At 30.2% G+C, this 18491-nt stretch overlaps 1 protein-coding gene across 1 annotated transcript; it reads right to left on the minus strand.

The window, feature by feature from the left end:
• Positions 1-208: 208 nt before the first annotated feature.
• LOC143226600 (Golgi resident protein GCP60) lies at positions 209-17991 on the minus strand. The gene is made up of 9 exons (XM_076457794.1): positions 17880-17991; positions 17463-17739; positions 13093-13234; positions 6775-6915; positions 5938-6051; positions 4836-4923; positions 3116-3317; positions 1386-1670; positions 209-972 (listed from the first exon to the last, which is right to left on the minus strand). The coding sequence occupies exons 2-9, from the start codon at positions 17653-17655 to the stop codon at positions 746-748; spliced, it is 1392 nt and encodes a 463-aa protein (XP_076313909.1). The 5' UTR covers positions 17656-17739; positions 17880-17991; the 3' UTR covers positions 209-745.
• Between the last annotated feature and the right edge of the window lie 500 nt (positions 17992-18491).

Genomic DNA, 18491 nt, shown 5'->3' on the forward strand with positions numbered 1-18491 from the left:
CAACTTTACTCTTTGTTAACCTGAAGAGACATTTTTCTCCGATTTATTACTAAAAGAGTTAATACCCATACCAGCTGTCCTGAGATACATTTTTTACTTCAAGTGGGTTTCTTGTCATCGTGAAGTAACTATTGTTTATTGAAGATAGTGTGAACTTAAGAAGTAATAACAGTAAATCCAACTGGTTGAAGCACAATGAAGCAAATAATTTTTAATTTTTTTTATTACACTTTGTATGGCAATCCTGCAATAGATACACATGAACACTAAACAACTGCTAGCGATATGTTGAGACTTAGAAATTGTTACAATAAACACAACAAAATTTCTTAGAAATGAGAAACCTAATCACTATAATGACACCACTTGCAGACAATTTTTAGGTGAGCCCAATGAAATAATTTGGAGTACAAAGCATTCATAGAATATACAGAAGTTACTTTACCATAAATATTTTCTTAGCACATAGCTCTGAATGAATATTCTTGCTTTTCTAACTAAGGTAAAATATAACATATTTGTACACCCAACATACTTACTATTCTATCCATTATCCCATTCAGTCATTACTTGGAGTTACACCTACACATTGTACTCCACAGGCAAAATGTAACTTACAAAAGATGAAATAAACTGAAGTGTTACATCAACACATGTGAAGCTTCATGTGAAAAACCAGCATGGATGTTTTCTGCTCGAAACAGTCTGGAACTCTCAATCTGCTCCACGAGTTTATGTCTTACTCTCAGTGTGTATAATATACACGGTAATATAAGGTTTTTGATCGCCACAGGGAATACGAATTATCAAACTTAAGCTGATAAACCCCTTGCCCTGCGTACATGTGACTTCCTGCATATACTTCCTCGTGACAGTCTCGTCTATACACGGGGATGATGATACTGAGGGGTGGTTGGTCACGAGGATTGGTTCCTTTTTCCAAAGCTGTTAAATTATTCTGCTGATCTGCATCTACATATACAACAAAATTGACAAATATTTTTCATTCACATTAAAAACTAAAGTAAATTCACCTCAGTAAGCTGAATGCAAGGTTATAATTTTATTTACCACCGCTAAATACCAAATGTATAGTCATTGAAAATAACTTAAATATGTGTGAATAAGAAGAAACAGTCTAGAGAAAGTTAATACTGGAAGTGTTCCATGTCTAACCATAAACATATCAAAAATACATTTTTTAAAAACATTTTAGTTTGTATTTTTATTTGAGAAAGGAAAAGTGAAGGGAAAAAACTTGTTGCAACAAAAAATGTGACAAAAACAAACAGTACCCTTTGAAATACAGAATATATAAGCACTAATATGTACTCTGAGCTTTCCTTATTTGCAAAAGCTATATTCACAGCACGTATAAAACTCACCATCTTCGTCTTCATCGTCATCCTCACTTTCACTAATGTGAACAGACACTTGACTTCCTGGGGTTTTTGTCCATTCAAAGTACACACCAAAACCAATATCATAACTGTCTGTGGCAAACTCCCAGAACAAGCATGTTCCATCATCATGTGTAGGGACTCTGACAGTCACAGTCTCCCCGTGACCAACTCTTATAATACCGTCTCCACCCTCCTTACGAATAGACTCCTTGAAGTCCTTGATGTCTTTTCTAGTCCACATAGATGCTGCAGCTATTGGAGGCATGTCTGTGTAACCAGTATAATCCAAGAGTTAGTATAAGGCATGCAAAAAACAGATAAACCTCGACAAAATGGCATGATAAAATATAAACATTACTTTTCAGTATCTCACCTTGCATACACAAGTTATGCCAAATACAACAAAGTCTGCTGCTAAGAAATAAAAGACATGAGAAAGTACTGTTTGATGTTACAAATTACAATGTCTGTATTATTTATTTCTTGTTTGAGTATAAACTGTAAAAGCTTCAATATTTCTAATCTAGTTATTACACCCTACTCTTTGACAGTAAGTCATTTCACATGGAAGAATCCGAGATGTTTCTCAATTTTGAAACATTTGGCCTACGAAAAGTATGGGTCCATGAAAATTTTCCCTGAAACTTAATCTCAGAAGGTCAAAAAATAATAAGCACAAAACATTTTACTGTAGAAACTTTATTACATCTTTAAGTTATGTAATATATTTTTCTATGTATGAATTAGTTTGTGTACTCATTCAAATAAATATACTGCCAATATTTAACTACAGTGTATTAACATACAAACAGCAAGTATACATTATATGCATATAAATACTTAAATTTCAAAGCAGAATTTATATATCTATAATTTGTCTAACTTTTGGTTTAACATATATTGCTGGTAGGGCGTACAAACAGAAGGTGCCTCGGCCCCGTGATCGTCTTGATCTGGCACTGGAAACATACACAATCTTGAAAACACTATTTATAAAATGACCTGTATATATAACAAGATTAGCAGACTAATTCACACTGTTGAAACTAAGAACCAATGTCATCCTCCATACCTAAAACAAAACAGCTTATGGCTACAAGTGTAAATCTCATCACAGACAAATGACAACATTGTCTGTATTTTTCAGTTCCATAACACTTTACAATTAAAACAACAAGAATAATTGTAATAACTAAAATGCTGTTCAATAAACGTTTTGGACCATTACAAATTACATAATTAATATTCTGTAAGTAAACAAGAAACTTTAAGTTCTGACCTAACATATACAAACACCAGTAACAATTGCAGGTTAGAGTAAGAATAGATTTAAAAGAGTGTTTGTAAACAATAGGAAGATACTTTTTTTAACTGTTGAGAATTCTTATAATAAAAGTTTAATATCATTTAATGAACAATATTTACAATATTAAAAATGGAATCTCTTTATTAAACATTTTTTATTATTATTGTCATTCCTTTGTTTTTCTTTAAGCTATGACATCTCTTTCATGAATCCATTTTTCCATACTTATTCAAGTTGCTCAGTTTACTAAAAACTGAGAAAGTCAAATCAGAGTGCCTAAATAAACAGTTAAAAATATGCAAATTTGAATACTTGTAAGTACTATAATATTAGACTTCTAGCATTTTAACTAAATGAACTCTCTCTTTGAAATTAAAAAAAAACACAATCATGACAGAAAACTGACCTGTAGTTTCATCATCAGTACTTTTTCCACTAGAATTTTCCCCATTTTTCATATTAACGTGTGCCTTACTTCCATCGTTCACATCACTTGTAATGTGGTTTGATGCTTGATTTTGGTTGTTTTTGACTAGTTGTTGTTGCAGAAGTTGTTGCATATACTGATGATAATGTTGTTCTTGAAGTTGGCGAATTAACACTGCTTGCTTAGAGAGAAACATAGACAGATTTTATTTGATCTTTATTATTATTATCATTAAGCATAAGAACAAACTTACAACACCCTTTCAGCTACCATTTCTATATTAACTACAGAATTAACATTTTCAACCTGTAACCAGAGAGGAAATTTACCTAGTGAACACAAGTATCAATACAACAATAAACTTGAGAGCAGGTATTGTCAAACTGTAAAATTATTTTAAACAACACAGGATATTTGCCCTGCAGGTGTTTCAAGTACTAGCATAAAACTTTACAAAAATTCACCTGCATAAGTCATTCTTGACATTATTAAAATGTTCATTTTTAAAAGGGGAGAATTATAGAACCATCTCCAAATTTACAGTACAAACTTTGTGACAAATGTCATTTTAAGGCCAAAAATATTCAGTAAAACTCTTGTCCCAGCAACAGTATAACCTTCAAATCAATGATGCATTTGCAGAATAAACCAAACTTGAATTTTGAACACATTATTATGTTTAAAACTAATGCAGGAGGAAAGACCTGCCAGTTTAGTAAATTAGAACAAATTCAATTAGCTAGATCAGCTAATAAAACATTTTAAGTAAAATCTCATATCACATGTAAACTAAATTGTGTTCCTACTTGTTTACAACATAGTTTAGGTTAAATGGAAATGTGAAAAAAAAACAATGGTTAAAAATAGCAACTTCCAACACAATACTGAATAAAATATGTGAATGGGAAGCTACAAGTGCTGGAAAGTCAACAGAACAGATGGTTACATCAAAAACATTATCCTTGCATCATGAAAAGGTTCATTCAACTGGACAATATGTTAACCTTTGAACTACTACTAGCTACCTTAAACTTCCTTCTATACATTGAAAAGTGCTTACACTACAAGGCTTAGACAAATAGAAAATTAAATACAATTAAACATGAGACTCATCCAGAATTGATGGGTATTAACAGATCAAACAATAAACCCAGTATTTTGTGTTCACCATGAGACTCATCCAGAATTGATGGGTATTAACAGATCAAACAATAAACCCAGTATTTTGTGTTCACCATGAGACTCATCCAGAATTGATGGGTATTAACAGATCAAACAATAAACCCAGTATTTTGTGTTCACCATGAGACTCATCCAGAATTGATGGGTATTAACAGATCAAACAATAAACCCAGTATTTTGTGTTCACCATGAGACTCATCCAGAATTGATGGGTATTAACAGATCAAACAATAAACCCAGTATTTTGTGCTCACCATGAGACTCATCCAGAATTGATGGGTATTAACAGATCAAACAATAAACCCAGTATTTTGTGTTCACTATGGTTCTATATAATAAATATATTATACAGCTTAAGAAAAGTTATGCTTCATTGCTTAGAAGACTGTATGAATATCTCTTCTTCCAACTCCCCCAAAGATATATTAGTTTCTCCAATAAATAAATCAAAAACTTGCTCTTGCTAAATGATTTATTTGATAATAATCTTAACACCAGGTTCCCAGCAGTGGCTTACCTGTTCTGGATTACCTGGTAACTGCTGTTCAGCATACATCTTGAACTGATAATAGGTTTGTCGATTTAATGCCTCTTGAATCAGTCGTCTAAGAACAAAAGTGCACTTACACAACTCTGTTTGAAACATTTCATTAATTCAAACGATAAGTTATTTTAACAGCTGAGGACTCTGATGAAAATTAACAAAGATTAGAAAGGAACTGTTTACATGTTCATACAAAATTTTCAAACTATTTTATTCATACAAATTTCTTTAGCAGCTATATTATTATGATTTAGAAATCGTGTTTGTCATAAAACTTTCTCAGTGTAATTTTATTGTTAGGCATAAAGCTAAACAGTGTCATTTGTGCTATGCCCATATAATTTTCTTAAATTCTATATTTTAGTAACACAGATAATATGAAGTATGATTTACGTTTCAATTTCCAAAACTGATTAATTATAAGAAACAAAGAGAATGTTCAGTATTCAAAAGAGTTACTGTATTACCCCTAATTATACCTCCCAGTATTTGTATAAAGGTTATTTTATATGACATCAATAGTATTCCACATTTATTACAATAATTTTAATTTGACAAGAAAAAGAAACACAATTATTAGCATAAAAATCAACAGATTACATATGAAAATATGATATGAAACTGCACAAATAGTATAATTAGCACACCCCCTCCTATAGTTTGAAATACCTCCAGGAGCATTAATTAGGGACAATAAAATTTAACAGGATTCAGTATCAAAATGGATGACCTTGTAATGTGGTTTGGTATTAAAATGGACCACCCTGTAATGTGAATCAATATTAAAATGGAGCACTTTGGAATGTGGTTTGGTATAAAAACTAATCACTTTATAATATGATTAAATATGAAAATGAAACCTTTAACTATTTAACTCACAGTAAATGGTAAAGTTACATTACAATAAAAAATCCACTCTGACAGCACATTAACTACAAAAGAAAGCTTTACACAAATTAACTATTCCACAACAATAACATTAGTTATTTTGCTAATATCCCAACTTCTGATAATAAAAAGTAAAATGTTTTCAAATAATAAACAGGACTTGAAACACAGTACAAATAAGAATAACCTTTGTTCTGTTTCTTTCTGCCTTTCGTGTTCTTCTCTTTGCCTTGCTTCTTCTTCTAACTTCTGTCTCTCTCTTTCTTCTTCTTCTCTTCTCTGCCTCTCTTCTTCTTCTCTCCTAATTTGACAATAAAACAGCTAATGATCTGAAAATATGCTTCAGAATTTGGCTGATTATTACTTGTATAGTTCACAAAATCTAATAGTAACGACACCCCATTTAATAATGTATGATCAGGATAATAGCTTCAAGATGTTTAAAAGATTCATGTCATCTATCAAGCATAACTGAAAAAATAAAATATAACTGAAAATTATTTTACCCCTGAAGAAGAAAGTTCCACCTTTCGAAAGCATTTAAGTTACAGGGTTTTTATTAATTTCTATCAAGACTACTTGAACCTATGTGTTTTTCTAATATCATGAATATATATATATTACATTTGTTATACTTAAAATATTACTTATCAAAGTACATCAGATTTTTATGATTCAACCTGACATAGAAATTTATAATAATTACAAAGGTTGAAACAAAACAGGTGTTACATTATATTTCCTGAGATAACACTTAAGCCACAGCTGAGTTAAAACAAAAGTTACTTCAGTCATTAGATAGTTATAAATTTCAAGATGATGAAATCCCACAAATGTAAACAACACAAAACATTCAGTCAATGAGACATACTGATATAATTTATCTGCTTCTGATTACAGTTAAGCATTTCTGAACCTTTTGATATCAGTATAATATCAACAGTACATGTGAATTACATTTAATAACTCTAAACGTGGTTAATTTGACTTGAAAAATATACCGCCCACTCCGAAAACAACTCACTTCAGTCGTTCCTTTTCTTCCAAATCTCTTTTATGTGCTTCCACGTAAGGTCGGAAAAGTGGACATGCAGAATCAAGAAGGTTAACAAAGCCTTCCATGGCGTCATCTTCAGACATGTCTCCAAGACTGGCCCAAGCTTGTCTTGTGTACAAAATAAATTCAAGATAAATAGCTGAAAGTATTTTTATGACATGTGGGAATTAACATTATTATAAAAAAATAATACTTTTACAACAGTAAGATTTCCCACATTTTACACAGCTATACGGTTGTATCAAACCTTCATTGCTACACATACAAGTATCAATCATAAAGGTAGAATATAAAAAAAACATTATTCAATGCAATAGTATCTTTCAGGAAACCATTATCTAAGAATTGAATGGACTTGACCCACTGGTACATTTTTGTGATGATTCAACTTTTTCCCTGTTTTTTTTCTTTGGGGGGGCATCAAAACCCTTGTTTGAATTGAACTATTTGCAGTGAATGAACTGTCAAGTATCAACATCATCCAAAGACTTGAAGAGTTTCACAATAAGGCTAAAATTGAGAAAAATAATTTTGATTTTAAAAAGCAACAAAACAAGCACAAATGAAATGAAACTCAATTAGAAATTGTGTCTCAGAATGGTTTGTAGGGGTATTAATACTTTTATTGATAAGGAGACAACAATGTTTCAACCTTCTTAGGTCATCTTCAGGCTAAGAATGAGAGAGTTTGAATGTGACCGTTAATGGACATGTCTCAGGGATGAGAGTATAAATGGGTACGGGATTGTAGGGGGCGTTTCAGGTTGATGTTATGTTATCAATTTGTATGAAGGTGTTCCTTTATACTGGTTTAATTTTGGTTTCAGTTGTTGTATAAGTAGGTCTTCTTTGATTTTACGTTTGTTTATATTTGTTTCCCTACTTAGGATCTGAGTGTTTTTCTATGGATATGTTGGGTTTTGCAGTGTTCAAAAACGTGTGAAGGTGTTTTTTGTGTTATTTGAATCTAGTTTTCATTTTTCTGCTTGTTTCTCCAATACAGAAGTCGTGGCAGTTGTTGCATTGTATTTCATAAATTATGTTTGTGTTTGTAAGTGTAGTTTTTACATGGTATGAACTTCAGTTTTGTATCTGGTTTTTCAATAAATTTGGTGTTTACTGGTATGTTGTGGTTTGCTAAGTTTTTTCCAAATGTTGGTGATTTTTCATTGATATTGGGTCCATATAGTATGCAGCAGTATAAGGTTTTGTAATTTGTTCTATCTTGGGATTTATTGTTGTTTATTTGTTGTTGATCTAGATGTGTGCATATAATGTTTTCCACAGTTTTTAGAGTAAATTTGTTGATTTTGATGAAGTGTTGTTTCATTTTGTTGATTTCATCATTAATTTTATCCATAGTTTTGTGTTTATTTGGTTTCTTAATATATTGAGATTTTGTTTTGTTTCATGTGCTGAATCCCAGGGAATGTATAATCCAGTATGGGTGATTTTTCTGTGGATTTATTTTGAATTTTGTATTAGTTCTAGTGATTCTGAAGTTAAAAATTGCTATTTGATTAGTTTTTCCTTTTCACAGGTGAATTTAATGTTGGGGTGTATCGAATTAACGTGATTGAAAAAACTAAGTGTGTGTTCTGTAGATGTGAATCCAGCAATTGTATCATCAACACACCTGTACAAGTATAGTGATGAGTGAAAGGCTGAATTGATCGCTTGTGATTCAATCTGTGTCATAAAAATGTTGGCTAGGACTGGTGACATGGGATCCCCCATACTTAGGCCATTTATTTGTAGGTAGTTTTGGTTATTGAACATAAAGTTAGTTTTGGTTGTAGTGAATTCTATAAGGGTTGCTAATTGGTTGCTGGGGATGTGTATCAATGGGTTGGGGTCTTATACAAAGTTCTAAAGGTATCTTGCAGACTTCAGTTGTTGGGACTTCTGTGAAGAGGGAAATTACATCAAAACTGGCCATTAAGGGTTTATGATTTAGTTGATTAAGAATATATTTAAAGTTAAAAAGTCTTTGAAAAAAGGAGCCGGCTGATGTTACATATTTAGAAAATGCCCAAGCTATATATTTACCAAGGTTGTAGTTAAATGATTCATAGGTTAACATAGTGGACAATCGGGTTTGTGAGGTGTGGGGGTGCTGTATAGTTGTGGTGTGCACAAGTCAGTCTTTTGTAGGTAATAATAAGTGTTTTCCAAGATCGTGTTGGCAAAATCAAAGAAGCCTTATATATACAGCAACTAAATACAAAATTAAACCAATATGAAGGAACACCTTTATACCTATACCAGTTAGTATAGGTATATAGGACCCAACATCCACCTGCAACACCCCTACAATCTCATATCCGTTTATACTCTTGTCCTTAAGACGTGTCCATCAACAGTCACATTCAAACCCTCTCTTTCTTATCCTGAAGATGACCTAGGAAGGTCAAAACGATGTTCTCTCCATATCAATAAAATTGTTAATACCCATACCAGCTGTTCTGAGATACATTTTTATTTGAAGTGAGTTTCTCGTCATCAAGAATCAATTAGACATTGTTCAAATCCTCATTGTAGTTCAAAAACATTATATATCGTTTTAATAGAAAGGATATCTAAAGTATCATCCAAATGAGACCAGCATTGTTTGAAGGACTTTAAAACAACTCAATTTAAAAACATTCAAAGATAAATAACACATGATATATACAAGGAGTCAAGGTATTGAAGACCAAAGGCAAAACTTTCAAAATATTGTTCTCTATACTTGTGTTTCTACAAAAACCAGTTGCTGTCCATTGAAATAAGTCTCATTGTTCAAAGGTGGTTGTAACTGTGTTGTCTATGTTGAAAAGACTAACATTAAATTTTACATGATGGAGCATTCAAACACTGCAAATAATCAGAAAAACAACTGAAATAATTAGGCATAAAATAATAGACTAATGAAATAAAAGCTAAGGTTTTAAAAATTCAAAAAGATGTTTTATGCAGAGATGTGTCCATAAAAATTGAGAGTTCAGGCAAAACATGGTAGACGGTCTATAACTGGTTCATCAGAAAATAGCCCTGGTTTCAAATAATACCAAAACAAACAAATTAATACATATCACTTGATAACTGCAAAGTAGTGAGGAAAATACTGATACATAATGGAAGAAGATGGTGAAATAAAGAGTTGATGGTTGAAACTTAAAAGTGATCAGCCCAAAGTCTCAAGACCAATCTGATAAAAAAATTGGTGAAATCAGTTGAATAGTAATATTGCAAAAAAAGCAGCCAATAGAATATGCAAACACTACAAAAATTAAAAAACAACAATTGCAGGAAATACCAGTTGATTATGATAAAACTGATCTCAGTTCTCATGAGGTTAAAGAAGTTCGATGGGTTTCATCAGTGAACATACTGTATATTACACTGATAAAAAGAATCAAATTACTTACCGATTCTTTTCAAAAATACAGAAACATTTGGAGAAAAGCTAATATGTTTTACTGAGAAATATTGTCCATAAATGCATATTTATAGTCATGACTTGGGCTTCATGTAATTTACATTCATGAAAAGACATTCAACAGGTATTGAAGGAAGATGGAATAACACTTGTTCACATAAAATACATCCCACATGTATTTGAAACTACTGAGAATATGGACAATTACAATATTAATAATACTCAACTACTTGTTACATTAATTATTACAAACAGGATAAGACAGCCAAGTGTATTATAAAACAAATGGTAGACTTCATTAGATACATCTCATTTTCCTACTTAGTGAAATCCACAAGATGCGTTATGTTTCAAAACCAATTTCTTATTACTAATTTTTTCACAGTGGACATAAATATAACAAGCAAACCAAAGTAAAACATTCATCACAACTTGGGCATTAACACCTCTGGCTTGCACTTTTCACTAATGTATACAGAATATACACAATTTATTTTCAATTACTTGCTAACTAATTTAACAAGCCATCATTAACAAATACAAAAACAGTTAAAGCCCTTGTGTTCTCAACAGATGACCCAATCAAAAGTGCAAATATTTCACTTTTTTTTTATGAGATTTACAAGCCTTTTTGTAACCCTACATGTTTTTTACTATTATGTTCATGAACAAATGATAAAGAAGTAGAATTTCACCAAATTAAAAAGAATAATTAATTGAAATTGTACATACAAAATGTACATTATGCACTCAATAATACTTAATCCTAGAATCATTAAACAATTTTATTGTAGTTCTAATGAGTACCATAGCTTTAAAGACTCACCCAGCAATTAACATTCTAATATAATTTCACATATCTTTCTTTAATCTTCTCCAACTTTACTAAAATCCAGCCACATGTTTCTTATGTTACTATATTTAAATTTCTGTGTATTATGTTTTACACACATTTAATTTAATCACAGATCAGAAGTTTTAATATTAGTCCTTCCAATACAGTTAAAATAACAATCATTATGTGATAAATATGTATGTTATATATATGTATATTACATGCTTCTGTATATAAACTGTTCTAGAACTATTATTACAAAGAATGATACTGTAATTGGCCTAAATAACTTATTTTCTCTCTGAAAAATGTAATCCATATTACTCTCAATTGTTTTTCCCATAATTCTATTACAATATAGACATGTATAGAACAAAGTAACTTCATATCACCAATACACTGTAAAATTCAGTACTGCCAGATACTATATTAAACAATCATAAATTTAATTGAAAGATTTACACTATGTTATGCAACTTTCTGCCCTTAATGTTACATAATTCTTGTTATATTTCAATAAGATTATATACTTATATATACAAAAAGCACAAAACTTAAGTGGTCTCTTCAGATGTCACATATTAATAAAACGTGTATTTCAGTTATACATCCTTAAGCTAAACTGTGTATCATTACATCTGTATTAGTTTCACAAACTACATATTTTTGCTATCTAGAAAATTAAGATGCTACTTAATAATGTTGTCATAAGATTTTACAGTGAAGTCATGAAAAAGGAAAACAACAAATTTCAAGATAAAAACCTTCTAGTATGTTTCACTCTACAAAAAGAAAATTTCTTTACTTGTGGTTCTTATCAGTGTAATGCAAAAATTAATTACACCTGTCCTAACAATGCACCATCAACTGCATCCACTACAGTACGTGTTAGTGGAGAAACAGCTGTAAGCATAGTGTTTCTTCTACTACAAGTCCTGATAAAGCCACATCAGCTAAACAATGGCTGAAATAAACATTTTTTCATTACCTAGAGAGTAAAGGTAGTTTAACTTTGCTGCCATAAGAAAAAATTTACTTTCAAATCATCTTTTACCAATTATCTCATAAACCAAGTCTTTTTGTAGACAAGATTACTTAACATTTATTCCAATATTCTATTTCTCTTAACAATAACCTTATTGAATGTCTTCTGTAAAAACAAGTAACAATCTATTTTGCTTGCTTATTTATATACAGTTGTATGGTGAACTATAAGTGTATACATGTATATTTCCTGATTTAAACTTCTTTCTAAAATTCTATTTTTGTAGTTCGAAGAATTGTTATATTAATAAGTTTTAATCCCTAGCAAAAAAAAAATGTTTTACACCTTCCTTTGAAATATCAGCATTTCTTATCAACAATTTTATAGAAATCTTACTTCTCTAATTAAAACTTTTCTATATTCTAAGCTCTCTTTCACACACTAACTTCTCTTTAACATTGTATATACTGCCTGATAAAGGGCATTTGGCCAGAATCTCACAATAAAAATAGTCTTTATTAAGATGTGCAAGATAACCTGTTTATTTACTTCAAATGTTTTTTTCCGATATTTGGCAAAACATTTTTTACAGGTTGAGCATGATTGTAAGCACACTAGAAAGTTAACAATAACAAAGTTATTTTAGTATAATTAGAATAAATATTTTTAAATCATTAAGCTTTCGTGAAAGCATTTAGTTAGATTCTTGAACTCAATGTCTTACTTTCTGGCTTTTGTTGGAAAACTTAATCTAACAATTTTTAATTATTAGGCTTAATTTAGATATTTATGTATTGAAGAATATTAGAGTTTACAGTTCAGTCACATTCACATCAACATTAACTTAGACAAATAACATTATTTCCTGCACTGTATAACAGTTACATGTACAGTATTAATACTAATAATACAAGTAGCATCTTGATTACTGCTATGTCTGTTGCATCCCAGCTGGCGTGATGAGCCTTGGTATCAGGCAAAAGGCCTTGTTGGTACTAGATACAGCAGATATAGCTTAGTTGGCATATTATAAGTTATAAATACCTTCTGTCTCTTCCAATAACATCCAGGTAACCAATTGGTGTTGATGCTTCTGGTATATATTTTCCATGGCTTACTTGTTGGGAATAGGCAACCAATGAAAGGCGGTCTTTATATGAAAGGTGAACTGCTTTTCCTTCTTTTTCTGTTCAAACAAACGAATGTATCAGCATATTAAGTTGTCATTCAAACAAATGTATCAGCATATTAAGTTGTCATTCAAACAAATGTATCAGCATATTAAGTTGTCATTCAAACAAATGTATCAGCATATTAAGTTGTCATTCAAACAAATGTATCAGCATATTAAGTTGTCATTCAAACAAATGTATCAGCATATTAAGTTGTCATTCAAACAAATGTATCAGCATATTAAGTTGTCATTCAAACAAATGTATCAGCATATTAAGTTGTCATTCAAACAAATGTATCAGCATATTAAGTTGTCATTCAAACAAATGTATCAGCATATTAAGTTGTCATTCAAACAAATGTATCAGCATATTAAGTTGTCATTCAAACAAATGTATCAGCATATTAAGTTGTCATTCAAACAAATGTATCAGCATATTAAGTTGTCATTCAAACAAATGTATCAGCATATTAAGTTGTCATTCAAACAAATGTATCAGCATATTAAGTTGTCATTCAAACAAATGTATCAGCATATTAAGTTGTCATTCAAACAAATGTATCAGCATATTAAGTTGTCATTCAAACAAATGTATCAGCATATTAAGTTGTCATTCAAACAAATGTATCAGCATATTAAGTTGTCATTCAAACAAATGTATCAGCATATTAAGTTGTCATTCAAACAAATGTATCAGCATATTAAGTTGTCATTCAAACAAATGTATCAGCATATTAAGTTGTCATTCAAACAAATGTATCAGCATATTAAGCTGTCATTCAAACAAATGTATCAGCATATTAAGTTGTCATTCAAACAAATGTATCAGCATATTAAGTTGTCATTCTCACTTGATATAAGCAACATGCATCAGACTTCACAAGTGTAAAAAATCATGCAAGATTTCTTAGCTTTTAATATTGTTAAAACATAAGTACACAAACAAATCAGATAATGAAAATAGAATTTAACAATAAAACCTCTCAAACCTTTAGCATTATAATTTGTTTTCTGATAAATAAAAGAAAGCTTTATCAAGTATGCCACACACTGATAAAAAAAAAAAATTAAACAAATTGTCAGAACAAAATCAGTTATGATTTACAAGTTTACAGTTAACCATTCTTGTATTAATTTCTGAACTAACAAGTACATCAGTCTGGAACTAAGGTTACATATATCATTTTCCCCTCCTCAAAACATTAGTTAAGTGACTTTTGGTCAAATAAGTTACACTCATTGAAATGCAAAAACAAAAACAAACTATCAGCAGAAGATAAAAGTTAAGTAAGCAGAAAATAATTTCATTCTGCTTAAGTGAAAGGAAGGAATATAAATACATACAGTACAAGTTGAATCAGAGTAGCTTATCTAACATGATGTTCAACTGTCAAGATTCATGAAACATAACTATAAACTATTGTAAAGACACAGTAATAAAGCTTCATAAATAGATAATAAAAATATGTTCAATCTATTAAATTATGATATCCAATAACCAGATAGTAGGGAGTATGTAGAACATTGAAATAAGTCTTAGAAAAATGCAATGTTGTGACAAATTTTTTAAAAAATGTTTAATTTGACAACAATATAAAATAACATAAAAAAATGTTAAATAATTTTAATTTAACCATACGTAGGCTTAGGCCTAACAAATCTAATTAATTTGAAAAAAAATTACAAATAACTAAATTCTGAAAGCGTTGACTCCCATCAAAATATGTTAACAAGTGCCTTTTATCGAGAACTCATGGTGCAGTAAACTACAAATGTTGCATTACATGAATGACAGTAACCAAAAAAAGTTTACAAATCTGCAATGATACAGCAATGTGAAGAGAATAACTGTGCATTATATACAAATTTAACAAAAGTAATTTCTTTTCAGGGACATTATGCTAATTTATTAAGAATAAAAACCTAAAGACTTGGGTATTTTGACACAATGAAAGACAAAACATTTTTTGCCGAGTAGTTTTGGTAACACAATTACCATTATCGGGTCTACAACTCTTGTCACTAGCCCTGATGATGGTACCTGCTTTACCAAAACTAGTCACATGAATGTAATTATAAAAAAATTTATCTTTCATTGTGCAAACCAACATTAGTTCTTGTGTTTTTTAACCTTAATAACATAAAAGCCTTGAATACTTTATTAAACTCCAACTAACAAAATGCTTTTAGTCATCTTAAAGATCTAATATCTCACACACAAAACAGCTTCAATAGTTTACAATAAGTTAAGAACAGATAGCTATAGTGAACTGCTATGGTGCTCATAAGTCAGTTTACATTGTTTTATAGAAACTAGAACATGAACACTTTACATTCAAAGGAGATACAAAAGCTTCTATACAAATATGTAAGTTCAAGATATTGATCACTCTCAAAAAGTCTTTATAAATTAAAATCACCTGACATTTAATAACTTAAATATAAACGTTACAGATGTGCTACAGGCTCAGGTTTTTAAATTTTCTTAACATACTTAATACGTTAAGAAATACTTAGATAAAAGTAGTCAATCTGTTTATAAAGTGTAAACATCAACAATGCACTTCACACACACACACAGCATTTTGAAATAATTACTAAAACGTATAAACAATACACATGCATTCATAGAAATCACAGACAATCAGTATTTGTAACTAGAAAGTAAATTTCATAACAGTAAAAAATGTTTGTAAGGAAACTTGTTATAAAGAAATGAAACTGAGTCCAATTGGAACTGGAGCCCACCTTTGCTGGCAAGATCCTTTAACCAACTAAGCAATAATTGGAAACTGAGTTCTGCAAGTCAGTTAAAAACTGAGGGTCCTGCCTACTTTACCTTTATTAATCTATGAAGTGCAATAGCTTAAATGGTTCAAACATGTCCCCACCAAACAGAATTACATTTCAATCTCTACCAGTTGCAGGTTCCATATTTCAAGACATATTTTAAACCATTCTGGATCAAATACTGATACCATTATATTACTATAGTTAAAATACGCATACACACACACAACAAGAAATATATTTTTTTTTCTTTCAAAAGCATGCTAAATCATACTGAAATTAATATTATGATACACACAGACACATGTACTGATGTCTTGCCTTTAAACTCTTATGGTTTCAAAGTCACCACATGTTCTCATATAGGTAAATTACTGTAGTTTACAAGGAGCTGATACAAAGATCATATTTAAATGTAAAAAATTATTTTTTTCCCTCTGTAATTCATAAGTAAGCATTTCTGGGATAACCCAAAATGCAAGACATCAACCACGCCTATTAAAAGCTAGGGAAATACTTATCTAAGACTTGCACAAACCTATGTCAGTAGTATAACATGTAGACCATAGCACAAAATCTTTATTTTACCATTAAAACAAGTACCTATATCTCAAAATAATGAGTCACCTGAAATGCCCTGCTGAGTTATATCACCAGCTGTGTGTAAAGTATTTGGTATACTTCCTTATTGTGTTTACAAATTTTATGTACAATAAGAAATCTATCTTCATTATGTACAAGATGTTGCATTTAACTACATTTTAACAACTATATAATGGAAAGTCAATATTTACTATTACTATACACATAGTTGGTTGATACAGTGTATTATAATTTCTCACACTATTGATCTAAAAATTTTAACCAGTTTGTTAAAACATTAAATAAAGATACATGTTCAACTCTAAATGTGCATGTAAAACATGATATGCAAATAGCTTATTTTAATGGTAAATAGCCTATATAGTGGTATTAAAAACTTAATAAAATGGTCTTAAGTGAAAATTAATAGTACTATTGTTGGTTTGTGAATATTATAGATAAAACTTAAAATTAATTAGCATACACATCTTTCTACACTGTGTTACATAAGGCTAAATTAAAGTTTCCACAAAAACCATAATAAATCAAAACTTTTTATTTTAGTTAATTCTGAGGCGTAATAATAGTAATACTACACAACAAATTATTAGGCAATCTAGCCCTAACTCTCAAGTTTAAGCGTAGTCTTATAAGGAGGTATCAGCTTTTAAGTTATTCTTACAGACACACCACCTATATTAATCAATTTTTGTTTTCAATTGAACTTTATAAAGAATGTATCAGTTTCGTTTATGTTCGTAAAATTCTTATGATTTTTTTGTACGGTTACAATTCAACTTACAGTTCCACAACTAGTATTAGTTCTGAGTGACAATTTCTGTGTCAGACAGCGTCTGTATAAACTTACCTCGGAAAAAGATTGTCGCTAATTTGTAAAGATCTCGAAGGTCAAACCCCCAGCTTTCTTTATAATTCCTTTGTATTTCATCAAGACTGTGATTTCTGTTATTGGATGCAACACCTTCCAAATTTTCATTCGTAGGTATATGCTCAAAATTGCATTCAGCTTGCGTGGAAGCCCAGTTGGTGGGCGCTGCCATGTTAAAAATTACCTTAGCCACGTCCTCGGTGGACTCAAAAACAAAATCCCAGCGACTCCAAAGTGACTTTCGATTTCAAATGAACTAAAATGAATTTTTTTTAAGAAATCGGTCTCAAATCAAATTTATTTGAAGTAAACATTTTATGAAAATATAAATAGTGATTACTAAATACAAATATTAAAAACAGAATATTTCAAGTGTTTTATATTACTATTAATTACTTGTCTCTTATCAGTCATTCCTCGGTGTTTGCAATTTTTAAAAGCGTACCCTCGTAGTTTAATGTGCTAACTAAATGTTTCGTTTTTAGAAAATTTACAAGAGTTTGTTGATTTAAATATTATGTCTAATGCATAACATCTTTTCAGCTGTAGGTTAATTTTACATAAAATTGTATTTTTCAAACGCCACAGAAATCTTTTTACTTTTATCCTAACCTAAACTGCGAACACTTTAATTTACTTTCATTACTCTATTTTAATCTTTAAGCATATAGTTCAAGAAAATTAAACACCTGGGTAAAGTAAGTATAAATCTTCAGGCTTTACAGATTTTTTTTTAAAGAATTCTTAACAGAATTTAAAAATCCCTGAGCACTTTGGTTCCATAAATATCACGGAGTTTAAAACTTTCGTGTAAATTTCTAGTATTTTACTAGAACGATAATAGATTTTAATGATTAGTATGATTGTATAAAAATGTGTTTTGCACGAACCTGTCGGTAAATATATAATTTTTTGCGAATATTGCGTGAATAAGGCTACAAAAATCGTTTTATTGTGGACTATATTTTTAACTTTTTTAATGTTTATGTTTGCTTGACAGAGGTATTA

Source organism: Tachypleus tridentatus, chromosome 9, assembly GCF_004210375.1.
Source record: "Tachypleus tridentatus isolate NWPU-2018 chromosome 9, ASM421037v1, whole genome shotgun sequence".
In the NCBI taxonomy this organism is placed as follows: Eukaryota; Metazoa; Arthropoda; class Merostomata; order Xiphosura; family Limulidae; genus Tachypleus; species Tachypleus tridentatus.

Bases quoted from the DNA above. Each gene is read 5' to 3' on its own strand.
- LOC143226600 (XM_076457794.1), bottom strand. From the start codon at position 17,655: ATGGCAGCGCCCACCAACTGGGCTTCCACGCAAGCTGAATGCAATTTT. The intron at 13,235-17,462 runs GTAAGTTTATAC...TTGTTTGAACAG, and splicing joins AGCGACAATCTTTTTCCGAG to AAAAAGAAGGAAAAGCAGTT. The intron at 6,052-6,774 runs GTGAGTTGTTTT...TTGTCAAATTAG, and splicing joins GAAGAAAAGGAACGACTGAA to GAGAGAAGAAGAAGAGAGGC.